General features: G+C 35.7%; 1 protein-coding gene across 1 annotated transcript; it reads right to left on the bottom strand.

Moving 5' to 3' along the window:
* Positions 1-16,413: 16,413 nt before the first annotated feature.
* On the bottom strand, positions 16,414-22,442 carry Slitrk6 (SLIT and NTRK like family member 6). Its single transcript, XM_008849100.3, has 2 exons — positions 21,917-22,442; positions 16,414-19,692 (listed from the first exon to the last, which is right to left on the bottom strand). The coding sequence occupies exon 2, from the start codon at positions 19,666-19,668 to the stop codon at positions 17,146-17,148; it is 2,523 nt and encodes an 840-aa protein (XP_008847322.1). The 5' UTR covers positions 19,669-19,692; positions 21,917-22,442; the 3' UTR covers positions 16,414-17,145.
* Between the last annotated feature and the right edge of the window lie 212 nt (positions 22,443-22,654).

Raw genomic sequence — 22,654 nt, 5'->3', positions numbered from 1 at the left:
ACAAAGGATTGCTTCAGAATTTTGATGGAAATTTTGTTGGATCTGTAGATTGTTTCTGTTAAGATGACATTTTTCCCCACAGTATTAATCTAATCATTCATTGGGGATGGGCGGTAGAGAGAAAAGAATTCAGGGAAAAGTCTGACCCAACCAACCAGCCAGGCATGTACAATTGCAAATAACAAAAGATTCTATCTCAATAAGGTGTAGGCAAGGACTGATACAGAGGGACATCTTTTAACCTCCATATACACCCTAACCTATACTTGCCCACCCCTTGCCCATACCCTAAGTACACACATAAATATTAAAAAATGTTTTATTAGATAATAGTCACAAGATAACTCAATATCTATTTATAATTGTTTTGCCAAATTACTGTTATTATTATTATTATTATTATTACTATGTGTATGAGTGTATTGCCTGCATGTGGGTAAGTGCACACATGTGATACGATGTCCATGGAGGTCAGAAGAAGGCACTGGATTCCCTGAAACTGGAATCATAGAGGGTTGTTAGCTCCCATTAATTGCTGAGCTATCTCTCCAGTCCACCAAATTATTTTTATCTAAAAAAACAAGTCTCGATAAGTTATCAAAGGGACACAACAGAACACTGAATGAGGGTTTTATTAGCAGTTAAGATTTTTGTGTTTGGTTTTAAACTAACTTGATATGATGAACTAAAATCAAGATTGAGAGAACAGATCAATTTATCTATCTGTCAAAATAAAGAGATGTTAGATTGTTTTTAATGCTGCAAGTCAGTGTATTTGTTTATGAATCATTTCATGCATAATATTTAAACTTTCTCTTAATTGAATTCCTTTCACAATGATAATTTTTAATGTAGATTTAAAAGTTCTGAACTTCTAAGGACCTAAGATGAAATTCTGAGTTTTGTTTTCATTTGCCCTAAGCCATTCTTCAGGATTTAAGCAAAACACTTGACTATTTTCTTGCTCTGTCTTTCAGAGCCTTGAAGTTACCACCTAGTGCATAATTATGGAAAATGAAAGGAGAAGCATTCAGCAAACCTGCCGACTCCATGGGAGGCATACAGCTTGCTTTCATAGTTAACACATTATGCTATTATGATTTTTTAATTTTCCTAACAAATATTTGTTCTTAAATGAGATTTTTTTTAAATAAAAGGATCTGAAATAAAATAATTTATCTTTACCCAAAATGTGCCACAAATGTTTGTATTCCATTGTAAAATATTTCATTTTTTAATATATTTGTCATTTTTTTGATATCAGTATGTGACTTTTGCACTGAAGTACTAACAAAATGCTTTGGAAATACCAAATATCTTGTGATGAAATTTTAGCCCCAGACACTCTTTGTTTCCCTTGAATTCATTGCTAATTACCATTGCATTATAATTTTACTAAACTTCAAGACAGAAAGACTGTTTATAAAGAAGTTAGCTTCCAAGTGAGTAGGTCAATGTCATTTGCAGTTATTTCCTTTTAGAATCGTATTCCTTCAGGGTAAAGAAATAAAAAAGAAAAGAACAAAAAAAGTCAACTAAAGAGATTCCAGTGCGCTACGCTTCTTTAATGTGGAATTTCCAGAAAACAGTATTGTGAGTACAGAAAAGGCACTTTGACATTAACAGAACCACAGGAAATTGCCCTGTGAACTACGACCTTGTAGTAAAACTGTAGTCTAATCACATCCAGATATAGTTGAAGATAGGAATTTGAACATTACCTCACTCTTCATCATTAAGACATCAATACTGATCTGTTCTGGAGCCTGTGATCACCATAAATACAATTTTGAAACTTCATTTTGAGATTTTTTTTTACAACTTCATGTATTAACACATATGTTCATAGGTATTATTCATTTACTGTTTCATTTTTATATGCCATCCCTACAAATGTCAGGACTAAAACCTTCAAACACTGTGAACCATTGCATTCTTTATTTTAATACATCTTTTCTCAAGATGATATCACTTAACATGAGAGCTAGAAAGAACAAAAGTTAATTTGGAAATCAATTGTCACACTTTTATGAAATCATACACAACAGCAGCATTTTTAACATTGTCAAACTTGGTTAACTTACATCCCACCTCTGTGTACCTTGTCAATAATAAGATTTTAGAGACCTGAAACCTTTTTTGTTCATTAAGTATAATGATCCTGATTAGTGATTATTTTCTTTGTTTTATGTAATTATTATAATCCTCTAATACATTTCTCATAGGTCTTCCAAAATTTATGATTGCATTTTCTGTTTTCTATCTGAACATGTATACAAAACAGATGAGTTATGAAGGAAAGGCATGGTCATATGAACTTAGTTGAATAAAAAGTTACAATATTAATATCACACAATAACTTGAAATTATATAACAAAACAAGTTATATTGTTTCCCCTTTGATGTTTTAGTAAGAAAAGTTAGATGCTGAACTCAGTTGATAGATGGATTAAGTTTACTTCAAAGTCTATTTTAAGTATAGGGAGATGTTTCAGTAAGTAAAAGTACTTGCTGCATAAGTATATTAACCAGGGTTCAAATCTTCAGCACCCACATAAAAAACTTTGCATGGTAGCATGTAACAGCAACAGCACTGAAAGGGTTAGAGATGGGAGAATTGTTGGGAATTACTGGCAACCAACTCAACTGAGAAATAGTGAGTTCCGGCTTTAGTGACAGACCCAATTTCAGGGAAATAGAAGATAAAACAATAGAGGAAGTTATCATATGTCCTCTACCAGCAGCCTCTCTCTCTCTCTCTCTCTCTCTCTCTCTTTCTCTCTCTTTCTCTCTCTTTCTCTCTCTCTCTCTCTCTCTCTCACACACACACACACAGATGCACACACATACACATCTACCACTCAGAAGAATAGCAAATACAAAGGTCAAGTGGAATCCCTTAAGTGATCTTTCAGTATTCTATTTCAAAGAAATTGGAGGGAAAAATTTATCTTCTAAGAGTCTTCATTTTTACATTTAGATGACTTGAAATTTCTGTTTAAACAATTCTTTTCTATTTTGTTTATTTTTGTTTTATGTGTGTGAATGTATTGCCTGCATGTGTGTAAATGCACCCATGTTGTGCTAGGGAGAGCCCATGGAGGCCAGAAGAGGGCATCAGATACCCTGGAACAGGAGTTGTGGATGTTTGTTAGCCACCATGTGGGTGCTGGGAATTTAACCCAGATCCTCTACAAGAAGAGTTAGTGCTCTTAACTGCTGAGCCATCTCTCCAGCCCCTAATCAATTCTTGTAATCTAAAACTCATCTAATAGAAAAGTGTTTACAAAAAACATTAAAAAAAAATTTTGTACCTGTTTATTTTTATCTTATGTCTATGAATGGTTTGTTTGCACTGTATATAAGGGCATCATATGCTTGCAATGTTTGTGAATGCTAAAACAGGGTGTCAGATAGCTTGGATCTGGAGTTACTGACGGATGTTAGCTACCACGTGAGTACTGGCAACCAATCCCATGTCCTCTGCAAGAGCTAACAGAGTATTTTTTATTTGGGTTTTAGCATGGTTTATATGACAACCCTCTGAAAAGGGTGACTTACAAAGCACAAGCTCCCATAGCCCACCTTCTACATTTTGACTAAGCTTTGGGATCCATGGCCATCTCCTCTCTTCAGGGCCATGTCCTGCCTGAAGTTCGCCAGCTGTCCATGCACTATCTTGCCCCATAGGTCTGGGAGGGGTCCATGAGGTCCGTGCAGGGTCCACGGAGTCCCTCAGGGTCCATCGTGCCCTGTAGGAGCCACCGGATCCATTCATGCTGGCTTGTCTTACTCGCCTCCGGTTGGCTGCTCCCACAAAATGGCACCAACTCCTCCTCCTTTTGCTCAGTGTGCTCCTCTCCGGGTCTCTAGACCCATCCCCTCTTTTTCTCAGAGGACATATTTAACCAACATGTGATCAAATGCTTTTTAGTAATTCATAAATATAATGCTTTATTCATATTGTTGAAGTTAATATGTTAATGAAGTTAAAATAATATAATACTTTATATTATTCTATTTTATTTCCAAAATATTGATGTTTTTTGTATTTAGACATTTGCTGTGATTAATATTATTGTTTGAGTTGAAGCTTCAATTACCTTTAAAGTTAAAATAATGTGATGACTGTGATGAGAAGAGTGATAGCCATAGATGTGAATAGCAAAGCATTTGCTGTAAAAATGAGTGTCATCTATACCTTAAACTCCTTTCCTAAAAAAAAAAAGTGAGTTGAAGTTCAATAAGGTAATAGAGGTAGGAATTTTGAAAGTTAGGAAAATCTGAGCTTTGCCAGCAATATGGGAAATTAACATTCTTAGGCTCAGTATATGTGTTGGTAAAATTGTAAACACAGTGGTAATTACAGATTTTATGTAATTGTAGCTTGCAGGTTGGAATGAATGGAAACAATATATATCATAGCTACTGCATATTGAAGTTTAGAGTTTGGTTAGACCTATTGTAAATTTTAATTATTGTAAATTTTAATTATTTTTTACCATTAGTGAAGCTAAAAAGCAAAATATAGGAATCAAGTAAGACCACAGAAAGGAAGGATCCTGCTAGGCCGATTATTTTATGCCCTTACTTGTGTTTCCCAGGGGTCTTGTTTCCTCCAAGGGGTGGGGCCTGCTGCAGAGAATTGACTATGGAGAGTTAGCTGTGGCAGGAAGGGCTTGTGGAGCCATCTTGGGACAGAAGCTGCAAGCCTCCAGGAGCCCAAGGCGGCAGGTGTGGATAACGCATAACAGCAGGTGTGGAGAAAAAGATGGCCCAGCATCTCACTTGTGTCATGAGAGGGAGCATTTACTGACCTGGAATGAGTCTGAGGGCCCAAGATGCATAGGCAAAAGTTAATGGAGACTGTGGCCAGGCCCGAAAGCGACCTGGAAAGGGGTGCTGGGTGCCAGGCGTTATTCTCTGTAACGCCCATCCCCAGAAGATATAAACTACAATAAATTCATATAAAAATATATGGTTTGTCTGATAGCGCCAGAGACCTCGAGAGACCTCTGGTGACAAAATTGATGCAGCCAACAGGATGGCATTAATGACAAACTGTAGAAGTTTGGAAAAAGCTAAAGAGTTGATGGCAGCACTGATGTGGTTTTTACAATGGGTTACTAAAAAGTAGCCAGCCACACAGAAGCATGGGCCACAGCTATGTTATAAATGTGGGGGTTTATTTCAGGTATGTGAGGGAGGTCCTGGTAGATCCAGTTGCAAAGCTTGAGAGAGAGAAAAAAAAAAAAAAAAGAGTGGGACACTTTAACTTGTGTAAGGTCCAAGGACTCAGAGGAAGAGAGAGATAGATAGTAGTAAAAAGGAAAAAATAAAATAAAAAGAAAAAGCTAACAGTGCTGTAGCTAGGAAATATTTCATACTAGAACTGTTATAACTAGGAAAAACTTACAAGCAAGTGATCCGAGAGCCCCTAGCCAGGTGGCTTGTGAGAGTATGGGACGTGGCAGCAAATGGTATCAGTCTAAGTCCTTCAGAAGCTTCACATCTGTTATATAACCACCCATCCATCCTTGTGATATAGGTTGTTCAACCTAGGCCAATGCAGGGGGGAGCAGTCCTTAATGGGATGGCTGGTTGAGGTCATTAAAGATACCTGGTCGTCACCAAGAGAGACAAACATGATTATCAGGGGCTGGAGGACTATAAAGGAGGGTCAGGCTTTACTGAGAACTAGATATGAGAAAAGCAATGTGTCATGTCCAGTTCACTGGGCCACATAAGACAGTGTTCAACAGAGATATGAAGGAAGGCTTAATTCAACTGGGACATCAAGAATGGTATGGGACTTTACTGGTTTTACTAAGCCCTTTAATGGGACAGGATCTTTGTAAAGTGGGACAGGCTTTGGCAAATCTAAATGATTCTGACCAGCATGTAAAACATGTGTGTAAAGTAACAGAACACCCTATGAGAGATATAAAAGAAACCAGACAGAAGAAATGGCCCATTTGTGTTACTCAAAGACAAATGTGGCAAGACTTGTGTCAAGCCCAAATTCCCAGAGAAAAAATTGATAGAAAACCAAATTTGGTACTAAGGCATTTCTGGAGGGCTTTAAAACCAGATGAACAGTTTACAAAAGACATCCAAAGGATAAAAATTGTCCCAGGGGTGATCAAGAATCCCCCAGGATTAAATAAGATGCATTTCTCCTCTGATAAATGCTATACTAGTGGTGGAAGCAGTTTTTCCCATCAAGTTCTCCCCCAGAAACCAGGTATGGTCAATGGGGAGATGACAGATATGGCTCAGTCAGGAGGCATACCCAGGGCCTGTCTGACTCAGGAACCAACAAGTATGGCTGGGACAAGAGAAACCCCCTGCCTCCTTAGCCCAGTTCAGGCTCAGGCAACTGGAGCCAACACCTGTAACTGTTTCAAAAATAAAAGAATATAAAGAGACTCCTTGTAAAATCCCCCGTGTGAAATGACTCTAAAGGAATAACTAAAAATGGTAAAGAGTTAAACAAATTAATGCCTCATGCCCATGCTATGGTACCTAAGAAGGATCTATGGAGAAAATAGTTAATACAAATGGACAAAACCTTTCCATGCTGTGTGAGACCTTGTCTATGATTGATTTAATATATGATGTTAACCTTCCTTTGAGTGTTTTATAGATGTGAAACCCGTTTAAAAGATACCTGAAGAGGCAAAGGCCAGCAATAGCTATAAGATTCTTGGGAGGTTCATGGTTGAGTAGGATGAAGACAGAGACTCCCAAACTATACAACTTTTAAGAAAATCTACAGTACCAGGGGTGGGTTGGCCCTCTACTAGCCGTTGGTCAGAGAGAGATCCTAGAGGTCCTCAAACTCACCTAGGCTATTGCCACTAATGTCGGTTGTAAACTAGAAAGGTCAGTAAGGCCATGTTGCTGATGATGCTACATGTTGGGAGCATGGGAAAAGAAGAAGAGATGGAGCTGAGACTAAGCCAAAAAAATCCATGCCGCTGCATGAAAGAGGTTCATATTGCCAACAGGAACTATGCAGATGGTTGGGAAAGAAAGGATCCCCTATGATTCTACTAAACAATGGACCCCACATGCTGCACACTATAGACACGCCAAGCAATGCCTGCAAGTGCAATAGTGGCTTGACCAACACACCTACAACTGAAAAATTTCTAATTGGATATGGCCTGCTCCTAGGAGTGGAAAACACATCTGGTGCTGTAGACCAGGCCAACACCTTGTGTTAAGAAAGGCTACAGGCCCTAATGGGGAAGCCATCACAAATGTACTGTTTAATGAATAGAGTACACCTACTAGGATATCTTCTAGGCATTTGTATTTACATTCATGTTTGTTTAAATGTGTCTACATCCTTCCACTTATCTTTAGAGTAGAAGAAACACCACTGAGATAGATCAATGGCCACAGCTTAAAGATAAATAATGGGGAGACCCAAGAAGTCACTATCTCGCCACACAAGAGAGATCGCCATACACCTGTCACCCAGGCCAAGGCTCAGGGACCTTAGCAGAAGATTGACGGAAATATAGTAAGAGTGGAAGAAAGGGGTGGAGTGTGTTCCCCAGGGATCCTGGTTCTTCCAAGGGGCAGGGCAGGCTGTGGAGAATTGACTGTGGAGAGTTAGGCACAGAGGAGGAGCTTATGACACCATCTTGGGATGGAAGCCGGGCACTGCCAGGAATGCATGGCAGTGGTGGCCCAGGTGTCTCACCCGTGTTGCAAGAGGGGGCATTTACCAACCTGAAATAAGACTGCGGGTCCAAGATGCATGGGTGAAAGTTAATGGAGTCTATGGATGAGTGCAGAAGTGCTCTGGAATGACCTGGCATGCAAAGCTGGGTTCTAAGTGTCACGTGTTAGTCTCTGTAAGTTTCTCCAACCCCCCCAAAATATAAACTATAATAAATTCACATAAAAATATATTATATGGTTTGTCTGATAGCGCAAGAGACCCTGAGAGAACTCTGGCAACACTACTCAATACTTTCATACTTTTAGATAATTCCATGCAAAGAATCTTTTGTTTGGCAATTTTTTTATCATACCTGTCATGCTACTTTAGGCATGGTGATATTAATAACTTTCAATTACCTCTGGATAACATATATTAATAGTAAAGAAATCATTTAAAATTTTATTTGATAAAAAGCTTCTTTATTTTGTGTTTTCAAGGACTAGTATTGGGGAAATTCACCATCTATATACAAATTAATGAATATAGATAAAACACCACATACCTCACAACATTTATAACAAAATGAATCGGACATAAATTTAAAATTATAAAGACATAAAATTTAAATTTTCTTGAATATAACATAAGAAAAATTCTAAATGACCCTGGGCAAAGTAATGTAGTTATAGAAAAAGACTTAAGATATCATCCATGAAGAAAGGAATTATAAGCTTTCAACCATTACATTGAAATATGTCTGCTCCTGGGCATGAATAGCACTGTCAACACAATGAGAAGACAGGCCACAGGCTAAAGGAAATATTTGTGGAACACACACCTACTAAAACATTTTTTCTAAATTATAAAAATCATGTCCAACATCAATAATAAGGAATGCAGAAAAGGAAAAATAGTGTGAATATTGAGTTTAAAATTTTGCAAAAGAGCTAAACAGACACTTTGACAGATATTTTACATATGTATATGTGTTTGTGCTTATGCATGAGTGCCTGATTTTGCCCATTATCATTTTGTAGCAAATGAGTATAAGAAAAGTCTTTCATGCCAGGTTCGGTGCCAGGTGCCTTTAATCCCAGGAAATCTCAGGAGGCACAGGCAGGTAACTCTCTGTGAGACTGAGGCCAGCCTCATCTGCTGGTTTACATAGTAAGTTCCAGGCCAAATGGGGTTACAAAACAACAACAAAAATAGAAAGACTCGACTTCCCATATTGTATGTCACCAATGGGAAATTCAATTAAACTATATCATACCACCACCTGCCTATTAGAATCAAATAACACTGACAACACTAAATCTGGGGAGAAAATGAAATAACAGAACCTCTAATTCCTCGTAAGTGGGAATCTAACATGGTCCAAGAACTTTTGGCAACTGTGGCTTAGAAAGCAAAATATAGGCTTAATACAACAATCACGTTCTTTGAAATGTAAGCAGAATGAGCCAAAATTATATTACATATGACCCTTTACATAGATGTTTATACTGATTTTATTCATGATTAAAGCCAACAAGCTTATCTTCAGTAAGTGAATGAATAATGATCTACGTTTATCCAGATAAAAGAATATTGCTCAATGATACAGAGAAGTTATCAAGTCATGAAAGACAACAGAAATCAAGTAAACACTTTTAAGTGAAAGAAACTAATCTCCCAAGGCCTCATATTGTATGAGTCAAATATTATGACATTCTGGAAAAGGTCAAACTACTATGACAAGAAAGGTCAAGGGTTACTAGTGAATGATAAATAGGCAAACTCAGGATTTTTTATGAGAGAAAAAATAGTGTTTAATATCATAACTGCAAAAACATTTGTCAAAATCCATATAGCATGCATCACCAAAACTGAACATTAAATGTGAATATGAACTTGGCGCAAAAACAATTGTTACAGGTTCATCAGTTGTGAAAAAGAAATAACTCATTTTTGGAGAGCTTTGTGAGAACTGTACATGTTTGAGACAATGGCGTAGAGATAGACTGGAGATTTTGGTCAGTTTTGCAGTAAACACCAGACTACCTTAAATAATGTGTACTTTATTAAATGAGGTAGTGCATGCCATTAATACCAGCACTCGGCCAGCAGAGGTACACCAATCTCTATTCTATATTGAATGGTCCAGGCCAGCTGGGGCTATAAGGAGACACTGCCTCAAAAATAAACAAAAATTACCTAAATTGTGGGGAGGGAGATTTGCACAGCTAGTTTACTGTTTTTTATTTTCCAAATGGAATATTTATTAAAATAATAATCTTTATTATTTTTCTTGTGATATGTGTTGTTGTGTGTGTGTGGTATATGTGTGTACACAAGCAAATGCATGATTTTGTGTGTGCATATGGAAGATAAGGGTGGACACCAGGCTTATCCTCAATCTCTTTCTACCTTAACTGATTCTAAGACAAGTTCTCTACTGAACCTGAAGCTCATTGTTTTATCAAATCTTATTTGTCAATGTGATGGTATATCTTTCTGTCTGCATCCTTCTAGTGCTAGAGCTACAAGAGCACACTGCCAGCCAGTCTCTTTATATGGCTTCTGGGAATCTGACACCAGTTCTCCTGTTTCCATAACAGGCACTTTACTTACTGAGCCATGCCTCTAAACCACGATCTTTGTTTTAACTTACACAAAATATCACAAAGATAGTTCTTAAAATTTGTTAAGATGAAAATGTGTTCCCATATGCATCATATTTATAATTTTAAATAATGTTATATATTTTATATTCATACATTTGAAATCAAAACAACATTAGAACTTCATGTGTTATGGTTTCTTTGTTACTATTTTATTCTATAAGTTAGGAAAAATATTAAAATTGTTTGCAAAATAGAAATGGGTATTGATGAACATCAATTAATTTCTGAATTTGCAACAGTACCACACAATTATTTTCTGCCTGGCACACACACACATGTTGTCCACTCTAATAGATTATTCCTTATTTAAAAATAACATCTAAATTACCATAATACATCATTTTGAATGATGTAGAATTATACAATCCATTATTGATATTATTGATTTTCCTTTCAATATAACCTTAAGTGACTCAGCACATACTTAACACAGAAACAAAATATAAATGTAAAAAATAAAAACCCTTAACCAACTCAATTTTTAAAAATAAGGCATTTTGTCCCCAGTTGGTGGTGTTATTTGGGGACGTTATTTTGGGAGGAGTTGTGGTCTTGCTGGAGGAATCATGTCACTCAATGGGCTTTGAAAGTTCTTAAGCCTTATCAGATTTTCAGTCTTTCTCTACTTCCTATGCCTGCTTGAAGATGTGATCGATAGCCTTTCTGCTCTGGCCACTGCCTTCTGCCATGCCTCCCCTGAAAACATAAACTGAAATAAACTCTTGCTTCTATAAGTGGCCCTGATTGTGGTGTTTTATCGCAGCAACAGAAAATTAACTTACAAAGAAGTAAACAGTGTTTTCCAGACATTAGAGAACTTGGCACTTTTACATATGATCTCAATGCAATTATAACCATGGGCATATGACCTCCCAAGTTTAATCCAGACAAAATCCAAGCAAGGAGGGAGTGGCAGGCATCCCTAACTAAGAAGTTTTTTGTATATACTTGCTGCATAAGGAAAAGTAAGTTTCCTCTAAAAGGGTGACCCCTGGTATGCTGGCCATGTTCCAGGACTGGTTTCAGACTCAGGAGAATTTGAGAATTTGGGCAGCACAAATCAGACTAAATGGACAAAAAAAGGGGTATGACGTTAGGTGGTTAGAGGGTGGGATGGTAGATCTTAGCGTAGTTGGAGGGTGGGACAATATGATCAAAATACATTGTATGAAACTCACAAAGAATTAACTTTTAAGAAAAAAATGCATATAATTATTTACATGCAGTTACTCCAAGCAAGTCTTGGAATTTCTGTGATTCCACATGTGTTCTAGTTTTCTTCCAATTAATGTGACAAAACACTTAGACCAATACCAATATGGTGAGGAAAGGGTTTATTCAGCTTACATCTCCCAGGTCACAGTTCATCACTGAGTGAGCCCGAGGTAGGAACTCAGAGCTGGAACCTGGAGGCAGGAGCTGGAGTGGCTTGCTCCCCTGGCCCCTGCTCAGCCTGCTTTCTTATGCAACATAGGCCCACCTGCCAGGGGATGGCACCATCCATAATGGGCTAGGCCGTCCCACATCACTCAACAGGCCAATTCCATGTAGAAAATTCCCTGATTGAGGCTCCATCTACCCAGGTGTGTCAAATTGACAGCTAACGCTATCAAGCACAACATAAATACTCCCATAAATTCCTTAGGCATTTTGACAAGGACCATTGCTTTGAGAAACAAAGAAAATGAGTAAATAACAGCAGTAAAATATATTTATCATCCTGCATTTATAACTGTTACTAGGTATATTGTTTAAGGCAACCTCTTTATTATTTTATTTGTAAAAAGAAGTAATTACAATAAACAAACTCCAGATGTTTATGATTTGTGTAGTTATCTTAGAATTTTGTCCTTGTTTAGTTTTTGGAATGCTGAGAATAGGGGTCAAATATATCTGATAACATGACTTCTGACAGATAGAACCATATGTAGCACTTAAACTATATTTATTTCTAAAAATCAAGAATATACTAGACACTATATTAATGTCTCACTTTTGTCATGTTTCTATAATAACTTATGATATCATAATGATACACAATAGCAATAAAGGCCCCTGTGTGTTTGTATTACTCACAACACTAAGAGAAAATATGGAAATATTCCTAATATATCCACAAATGGTGATTTTCCTTACAGATAGCAAAGTAAACTGAATAATTTTAAAAATAATTTAATTTTTTTTAAACTCAAAATAAATTGAATAATTTTTGCTTGTCAAGGATGTGATGCTTTTGTGTGTTGCTTCTTTTCAAGAATTCTACAAATTCAAATAAGATAAAGTAGACTTAATTTTCCAGAGATTTTCTATTAAGGCATCTTTTAGAGTATGTAACTCCTCTTATCATTACCTTCATCACTGGTTACAAGCTGAAGAGGTGGGAGCAGGAAAAGCATTACTTGTAGAATGTCACTTTTCCTGCTTTCTCTGTTTTAAAGATTTGAAACAAAAGCACTCTACTTAAAAAGTGTCCATTTTTAAATAATTTAAGCTGAAAGTACACCAATGATTGCCTGTAATTTGTTGTTTTGAATTGTTTCCTTTCTTCATTCACTAATCTGCTGAGAGACATTTACTAACAGAAGACTATTTGTCTATTTGATTATGCTTTCAAAGCAGCTAAAAGAGGATTTTACATCTGCCAGCTTCCTCTGTTACATATCCATAAGAATTGGCCTGTATATAATAAACATATATTTACTTTCAGTAAGTAGTTGCATCCATAAGACTAAAAATGCTGGTTATCCACATAAAATATAATCATTAAATCACATAATTTGATGATATAATTATCTTTTGATAACTCAATATTAATTATTATATACTGATTTTGAATCATAACTGTGGTTAAGAACCTCAGACAAATTTTCACAGTATATACAGTTAAGAAGGCAAAATGGATACTACATTATGTGATTTGAATCACTTGTCCATACTGGGTATGTGGTTATTTTTGATTTGCCTCTCAGGTACAAGGCCACTCCTCCAGATAAAGGACCCATACCATCATATAACTTACAGCTCCAGCTTGCTCTTTGATAATACTCCGTGTTCTTCACAGATGTGTTCTAAGGGAACAAGAAATAGAAAGAAGCTCTTATGTTCTCTGTAAAGCCATTTTTTGCTTGCTACAAGACAAAAATAGCATTTGCATAGATGTTGATAATTCTCTTTTCTTGCAGAGAATAGTGTCTCATGATAATTTTATGGACAGTACAATGAGTGTGGAACTTTGTTGAGATTTCTGTGGATATTTGCTTGTATGGAAAACACTATGATAAATGCCTACAAGTGATTAGTGTTCTGCTTCTTTAAAATGGGCTTTGGATTATTCATCTATCAGTTTTCATAGATGAATAAATAATGTAATTTAAATTGCAAGTATATTGACAATAGGAGTGACATCTATATTCAATATCCAAATATTGATTAAATAAAAATGTACAATGTGGTTTTTAAATTGTCACTGAATACATATATGATCATTAATTAATATCAGTAGGTAGAATGATTGATTGCTAACTTCTAGATTTGTATAAAAGGGGATAAACCATTACTTTTAAAGATTTATTTTAAAGAACAAAGGGTTTACAAATGTCACATAACCAATCCTATGTCAAATCTTAAGCCTTTGGAATTAGTTGGGCCAAGGCATGAAGGCAGCTTAAAGACACTTAGATAATGATTTAGCTTACTTCACATGACAGCAGCAAAGAGAAACTTTCTCTCTGCCAATGTATAAGGCTTTGAGTATAAAATGGCAACATCACTGATAAAATTCTTTCTTCTATGAATGTTAAAAGTTCAACCCTATGATGGGGATCAATGGAGATAATCTAGAACACTTTCATAAAAATACAATAAGGAATTTCATATCATTTACTGACTAATGTGACTTGTCAGGCAAATATTAATGCAATGTAAACATAACTGATTAAGATAATTAAGACAGAATTAAAAAGATTTGACCCAGGTATGATATTACACTAGCATCTGTACATTACAGAAATTTATCTTTTTGGACCTGAGTCGGGATATGGATTGACATACAATGAACAAATCAAAACTTTAGTTTAAAAAATAAAATTAAACAAGGAAAATTAAGAGTATTTTAGATGTCCAACTTACATGAATGTGGATAGCAATACTGAAATAAGAGTTGGACCTCTTGATCATATGGACTAAGTTGGCTTTCTAAGTAAGCAACGAATGCACCATCTTTTATTTTCTTTACTAGTACTGAGCATAACTAATATGGGGGAAGTAACAAAAAGTCTTAAAGATTCTAACAGATAGGAAAATGTTTGAGATATTAAACAATACTCAGTAATTAATAGGAAGATAAATCATATAAGCATATTCATCATTAATGAAACATGTAATTACCTAAAGAATTATACTCCTTGGAATTCACAATGATTTCTATGTCATTTAAAGCTTTACACAGATTTTTACTATCTTAATCCTTGGGTTGTATATTTACTTGTGAAATATATTTACATTTCTTTATACATAATTTTGTTCTTCTTGATTCTAAGTTAAGAAATCAATATTATTAACTCTGGCAAATAAAATACAAAAAGATATAAAAAAAAGTTTCTCCATTCAAAAGAGAAGAATTTTCTTGAAGGCATGTTTCAGTTTGCATGCATGGATCCCCTCCAAAGGTCCTCAGGCATGGAAATACCTTAAATCTTGCTAACACCTCTAAGCACATGGTTGGAATAAAAACAATTGGCAGCTACTCAACTGAGTAGGAGAAGTACAATAACATGGATTCTTCTTTTGCTTTGTTCTGTTTAGTGTGCAACTTCTGAAATAATTCCTTGGTCAAGTTACTATTGAGTTTTTGAATATTATTCTACATAAATATAAACCATTTCATATGCACGTGCCTTCTGTCCTGAAATTGTTAGCTGAAAAAAAAAGCAAACAAAATCACATTGTTTTTTCAAACTTTAGAAATGATAGGAGAAGTATGTGATTTCAATGAACCTTTAGAACATAATTCTTCATTGGTTTCCATAATATAAACAAGTATTTAGAAGTGAAACAGTGAAAGCATGCTACACTCACATATAGTCTTCAAACCTTATATCACAGGTCTCAGAGATTTTTACCTGCCAGATTTCTCATACAAAATCAAAGAATCAGGTGAAGTATAAGAAATAGAAACATTAAATGCAAAGAAACTGAACAGAAGTTTCAGAATCACCGAAGTATTGTTAAATGAATGGACAAAAGTACTTCTTTATGCACACTGGCTCTCTCCCCAAACAAGAGGCTGAGATTGCACAGTGTTCAAACACTAGATCTTGATTACCTTGACTAATTACATTTTGGTTCATGAAAAGATATGTGGATTTTAGAAATAGAAAGAAGTAGACTTATTTTAAGTTTGGCCCAGTGTCATTCATATTGAGAAAACCACAGGCTTTTTGGTGCTGTTGTTGTAGCTGTTCAGGGTGAAAAAGCACTTTTATGTATACACAAACAGAAACCTCCTTTTCTGTGGGTAGGGATATGTGTACTGAAGTGTTAATCCTGACTTGACTGAATCATAGCTCAGAGGAGTTAAGGAAAGCACATTTGAAAACAATTTTCATTTAAATTTTATTGTAATGAGCAGTATTTTTAATTTTCTTTAAAGGCACCCAAGAATAATTACTTTTGTGAAACAAAAATATACAAAACTGTACAGAATAAATAGTTCATAGAAATCTAGCAATACCTTCTTGTAAAATAAAGCTACAGTGTCCCTGTCCTGAGACAACTTAAAACACGTATCTGTAGAAGTGCCTTTTGCTACTAATTCATGACATCTATCAGTATATATCAATAAAAAATAAAATAACAATTTTCACTATTCATTTTATACCTTTGAATTACTTGCCACATAGACATATTTCTATCATGGTCATCCACCAGATGTATGAGACATTAATACAACAAAAGAAAGCAAACTTAGCAAATGCTCTAGTTATATTTACAGTAGAATCTCAGTAGCATTAAAAAAATTCCAAGAATAAAATGTTGAGCACAAATGACATATCTTAATTTTACAGCAGCATTTACATCAAGAATATCCACACAAAATGTGTAGAAAAACAAAATATTTGCTCATTTATCCCATTTGAATGATCAGTCATCTAGTGTTTTAATTCAGAAAGCACAGGAGTAGCATTTGTTTGATTCTCCTTTGTTCAACATTCTGTCATCAATAGCCCACAAAATTAAAAACTTTACATTGTTTCATTTACTATTGCTGTTTAAAACTTAAAAGTTCCATGAAAACTGAGGGACTGACAATGCAAATTTCTGAAGTATATACTGTATAACCAACACATCCCTTACACACACACACACACTATATATATATATATATATATATATATATACACACACACACACACAGGTATTTTTTAAATGATGAAATCCAATTTCATTTAGCTATGGGTAAAGTAATTCAAGAAAATAAGGGTTGTTACAGATGTTCAGCCATTTAGATGTGAAAGAGGAATTCTATGAAATACTTTAAAGCATAGGGAGAAGTATTACTGCAATCCTTGTATGAGTTACATGCAAGGATTTATTTTATTTGGGACAGTCTAAATTGCCTGAAGATAATGCCATGGCTTCACCCAATAATCCCTGAGTTTCATTTTCTTCTTTTATCTCCCATAGTATTCCTGCTGTGCTTAAGTTCTGATTGATGACACACTCATATAAGGCACTTATTTTCCAATGTTTGGACTTTAAACAGAATCACAGCATTTCTGCGAAAGCCCGCAAGTGGTCCACTTATGTTTGCTGCTCTAAGACTTCCAAATAGTCAGGTTCAGCATGTAAATTAGCTTTAAGCTCAAAATACTCATTTTTAGTCTGTTCCACCAATACCTTCCTTGGCCGTGAGTACATTAATGTTTCCATTAATTTCAGTTCTTCATGTGCTCCAGGATAGTGAATCTCCACATCAGGCTGGAGCTGAGCAATGTTTTTTCTTAGGTACTCTGTGATTCCCAATTGCTGAAGTTCTCTTTCTTTCTCCAAAATGTTCCTATATAATGAACTTGCATCCTGGAAGGATAAAAATTCTGTTGATTGGTCTGTAGTTTTGTATTTCATATTTGAACTGGTAAGTGGCGAATGATTTTCCCGTTCTAATAGGCTCCTTTGAAGGTGTTTTGCATCATTTCCTTCTTTCTCATTCCTTTCTTCATCCTCTTCCAAATGCTTTGAACCAAAGGAGGGACTTCTATACACATGAACCATGGGGCTCACCATGTGCTGCTCATACAGAGAGGCAGAGGGTCTTTCAGTTGTGTGGTGTGTTGTCTTATGTCCATACATGCTGTACTGAAGATGCACAGGACTGTTCTCCCGAATTTGCTCATCTACTTGTTTCTTTTTGTGTCTTCTTCTGCGGTGGAGAACAAGAACCACTATCCCTGCAGCACAGAACACAATAGTTATGAATACGATCAGAAGTCCTAATATTAAAACGGATAGAGGCACAGCATCAGTAAGAGAACCTAAGATAGTACCAGCTGGATTTGTTCCTGCTGTGGGAGAAGTGACTATGATGTAGCTCGTCTGAGTTGACAAGGATGGGTTATTCACCAAACCAGGGCAAAGAAGTTCACTATTTAGGGCTTTCAATTCCTTTTTGTCCAGATGTGATGGGGAAGTGCAGAGGATATCATCTGTCACTGTGTTCTTGCCTAGCTTTTGTATCCACTGCTGCAATCCAACCAGGTCACAGGTACAGTCCCAGGGGTTATCCTCAAGGTCAATCTGGATCAATAAGTCAAGATCATCTAAGACGTTACTTACAGGTAAATGGGTGAATTGGTTTGTTTTAAGATTTACTCTAGTAAGAGGAACACCTGAAAATATATGTGGTGGTAAACCTTGAAGGAGGTTGTTATTTAAATAAAGCACTTTTAGTTTAGGCATTGAGTTGAAGGTTCCTGGTAATATTTCCTTAACTGCATTGTATTCAAGATACAAATACTCAAGACTATGGAGACCAAGAAACATGCCTCTATTCAATTTAGTTAGATGATTACCATTGAGATACAGCTTTTGTAATCTTGTTAGATTCATAAATGAGCCTTCTTCAAGAACTTCAATACGATTGTTTCCCAAGTGAAGCATTTCCAAAGTGAAATATTCCACCAGATCAGATTTAATTAATGTATGGATAATATTCCCTGCTAGAATAAGCTTCCTAGTATTTTGTGGAGGAGGTTGTAGATCTGACAAGCTTTCAATATTGCGCTCTTGACAGTGGATTAGAAGTCCTGAAGGGGATAGGACTTTGCAGTTGCAAGGAATTGGACAGTAAGGTGCTGGAAGCTGAGTGGATGGCTTTGTAAGGTAAGGTATCAAACCTGCTGCCTTAGTAGGTGCCTTTAAGATGGATGTGGTCTTAGTAGATAAGCGGCTGTCACTTACTGGAGCTGTTACTGCCAGCAGTGATCCTGAAGGATCCTCATGTTCTTCATACACTGGTGGAGTAGGACAAATGGATTCCTTCTTCAATCTACTCAATATGCTCCCTTTGAAAATTGGAGGACTGTTACATACAACATCACCAATTATAGACTGTGGAGGCATATTTTCCAACCAGTTTTTTAGCTCCAATAACTCACAATTGCAGGCCCACTTATTGTCCTCCAACTGGAGATCCAAAATCCGACCAATGTGTTCTAAAAAACCAACATAAGGCAATGCTTGCAACTGATTTCCACGAAGATCTAGATGTGTTAGAGGAACAAATCGAAATATATTCGGAGGGAGACTCTCAATAGCGTTGTCATTTAATATTAACACTTTCAGCCGGTTGAGCTTGCTGAAGGCACTTGGTTCAATGACTGTGATAAAATTGTTATCAGCTTGCAGGAATTCCAGGTTTTCCAAACCATGGAAAGTATCCTCTTTAAGAATTTCCAAAGAATTATGATTGATATGGAGTTGCTTGAGAAGGCCAAGGCCATTAAACGCACCAGTCTCAATATCTGCGATGTTATTAAATCCAAGGTGAATTGAGAGAGCATTGCTAAGCCTGGAAAAGTCATTTGTGTGAAGCACTGTCAAGCCATTATTTAATAAGCTTAGGTGGAAAGGTCGTGATGGTGGCACACTTATTTGTGATAATGTCTTAATGCCCTTTCCTTCACAGTTTATTAGCATTATGCCATCTTTCTCTTCACAGATGCAGAGAGTGTCACAAGAACCTCTCATGGAGGGCATTGGAGATTGGGACTGTAAAGAGATGCAGGCAAGGAGAGATGGATAAAGGAGATGAATCCACAGCTTCATGTTGTCCTGGGATTTGATCTGACTCTGCAAAATAAAATGCAACAACAAGGAATTTTAATGGACAAAATCAGGGAGCTGTGTCTAATGAGTTTCCTCATAAAAGGAGACTGCTATGAAAATATGAATATCTTGCTATATCTACATTTTCTTTTAATAGTTTTCCAATACTCAGACAGAGTTGTTGTAGGTTAGTTTTGACTTCTATCTTTGTAAAAATTTATGAAAATAGAATTTATTTGTCAGTATTTGTGATCACATCTGCCAAATATCCTGTTTTTAGAAGATAAAAGAAGCATTTTCTGGCTAAGTGATATTTCAACATGATTCAAAATTGAATATTTGAAAACACCTTGGATTTTCTTTATCCCTTAAAGCAAATGAAGTTAATGCCTGAAGACAAAAGCATAAGGTAAATATGTATATATTTGATAAAATCTTATGAAGACTGAAAGTATAAAATAACAGAAAGTGTGTATGTGACCCTGTATCTGTAGTCATTTGTATGCATGTTTGCCGGGAGTATACTGTTATTTATTTATAAATATATGTTTTAACCTGTTCTGCATTTACAGAATATATTTATCAGTTTGAAAATTCATTTTCAAATTTGAAAAACTGTGTTCTCAATTATATAATAAAAAAGAGTCTTATAAAAATGACTCAGTTCTGACTCTTCTGTCTGGGACAGTGTATATAGGCATAATAATAGCAGAGGTATATGCTTAAAATGACCAGATCTCACCAAACTCACATTTATTTTGAATTTATACATATAGGATACTTCCTACTGCATTTTAATTTCAGTATGAATAAGGTAAAAGTCATTAAATATACAAGAAGAAAAATGTGATCTTTAATATACATTTCAGGATAGTATAAAAGAATAAGCAATATCTCATGTAAACTCCCAGAAAATTACTTCCTAAGGGGTTTTAAGCAAGCTATAGGGCACTGCATGTCATCACATAATTAAGCAACTGATCACCTTTCAATAAGGCATGAAATCTCAAACAATGGGCTGCAAAATAAACTGTATTCCATTCATATACATCAGTATATGCCTAATTCAGTTAAAAATGACAGCTCAGGATGAACAACATCACATATTCCAATTCCCTCAGAATTTTAAACATGCATTTGAAATAGCAGTTTTCAGAAAGACTCATTTTGAAATGAGAGCAATGGCAGATAGGCATAAACAACTCTAACAATATATAAACATTTTCATTCTTTAAATATTTTACCACAAATAGATAAGTTAAATTCAAAGATAAGCACCATATGACTGTTGAGCACTCAAAACAGTAAATGTTTTCAGTTTGTAGGTAAAATCCACAATCAGTGAACTATTCTAGACACAATCAATAATGCTGAAAGTAAACTTTGATTCTTGAAAATACATTTTCTTATAAACATGTATAATCCAAAGTTTCCTAAAGGAAATTAAAAAAAAACAGCTCGAAGAACAAAACAATAGATAGCCTCTGTGAATAAAGGAAAACGTAGAGTAGAGTTTGTACTTCCATAAGGAAACAATGGTTTTTAAACAGTTCTGAGCACTGTGCTCAGAGTCTTCAGCTTGAGCATTGTCTCCCAAAAAAAGTCTGAGTACTTCATAAAATTCTAACAAAGAAATTGACTTATTTCATCAACCATAGCATCCTGAGAATATAGCAAATACTTTCCAGATGGTAACATCTTATTTTTCACCTTTGTATGCATTTTATGCTGTTCAAAATGTACTAGGGAAGTTCTAAACTTTTCAGAAACACACCCAATTTTTAAGAACAAGGTCATATTACCTGTATCTAATACAATGTTAAAATAGTCAAAAATCCACTTGTATATTTTCAGAAAATACATATTTCCATGTCAGAAAACTATAAAAGTGACATACAAAGTTCAAAGCGTTGTCAGAACCTTGCCTATACTTGAAACTCAAACTTAAAATTTCATTATCCTTCAGGAAGCACATATATTTAGTTTCCAGTAACAAACTGAAATATTTTAGAGGGAATAATGTCATATTATGACTTTTGTGCTTCTCTACAGCCAGCTGTTGAGCTAAATGTCTGTTGCCCAGCAAGAATAGGCATCTGTTACAGCATTAGCTTGGCCAGTGAGCAAAAATGAAACTGAATATCCTTTAAGACAAAGTCTGTTTAAAGAAGAGTTAAAGATATAAATTCAGTCACTTAGTGATAATACTAATACCAATGATAGAAAAGGCTAGAAACATTCCTCTTACCTGTAATGCAGAGATGTCCTGATGCTATTTGAAATGCACAGCTGGAAGAGGTGTCCAAAGTCAAGCAGTTTCTTTATTTTAAAAGAAAACACAGACCACCACGCACTTTCTCCTCAAAGAGCAGTTTTGTCAAGTCCCATAGCTTCAGAAAGTTAAAACCTCTGGTCATAGACAAAATGCTGAGCACTTATCTTCACTGAAAGTAGTGCAGGCAGAACACATACTAGAGCATCCTGGAGCAGTAGTCCTTTTTTCCCCCAATTAATATTCACGGCATACTTCACAGCTATGCTGACTTTTTTTTTCTTTTTTTTGCATATAGTTAACCATTTACAAGCTGCTGAACAGAGTAAATAAACAAGATGTTTCACTGTTCCGCAAAGCTGGGATTGATCTCTCTTGCTTTCTTTGGTTGTAGATCCAGGCTGCTGCAATGCCGTCCTTCCTTTTTCTAGTCTTTCTTGTTAGCTCAGTTTGTTATTAGTCAGATTGCCAAGGGCTGGGAGGTAGGCGTAAATAAAGAGACTTCTTGGCTTTTGACTCAGCCTTTAAGCCCCTCCCCATCAGAAGAGCTTTAATCTGCCAGTGTCATATAACACAGGAGACAGCTCCACCTGGGGACTGCTCAACTCCTCCTATTTCTGCAAATGGTCTTTCCATTCCTTTTATACCTAATTGAGAACAAGTGAGTTTGATGTCGATAATCACATATAGTTTTAAATGTTTAATCATATATTT

Source organism: Nannospalax galili, unplaced genomic scaffold (genome assembly GCF_000622305.1).
Source record: "Nannospalax galili isolate Female #2095 unplaced genomic scaffold, S.galili_v1.0 scaffold140, whole genome shotgun sequence".
NCBI lineage: Eukaryota > Metazoa > Chordata > Mammalia > Rodentia > Spalacidae > Nannospalax > Nannospalax galili.
This window is presented reverse-complemented; position numbering and strand designations above follow the sequence as displayed.

What these genes read in the sequence shown, in the direction of transcription:
- Slitrk6 (XM_008849100.3), bottom strand. Translation starts at nt 19,668, where the DNA reads ATGAAGCTGTGGATTCATCTCCTTTATCCATCTCTCCTTGCCTGCATC.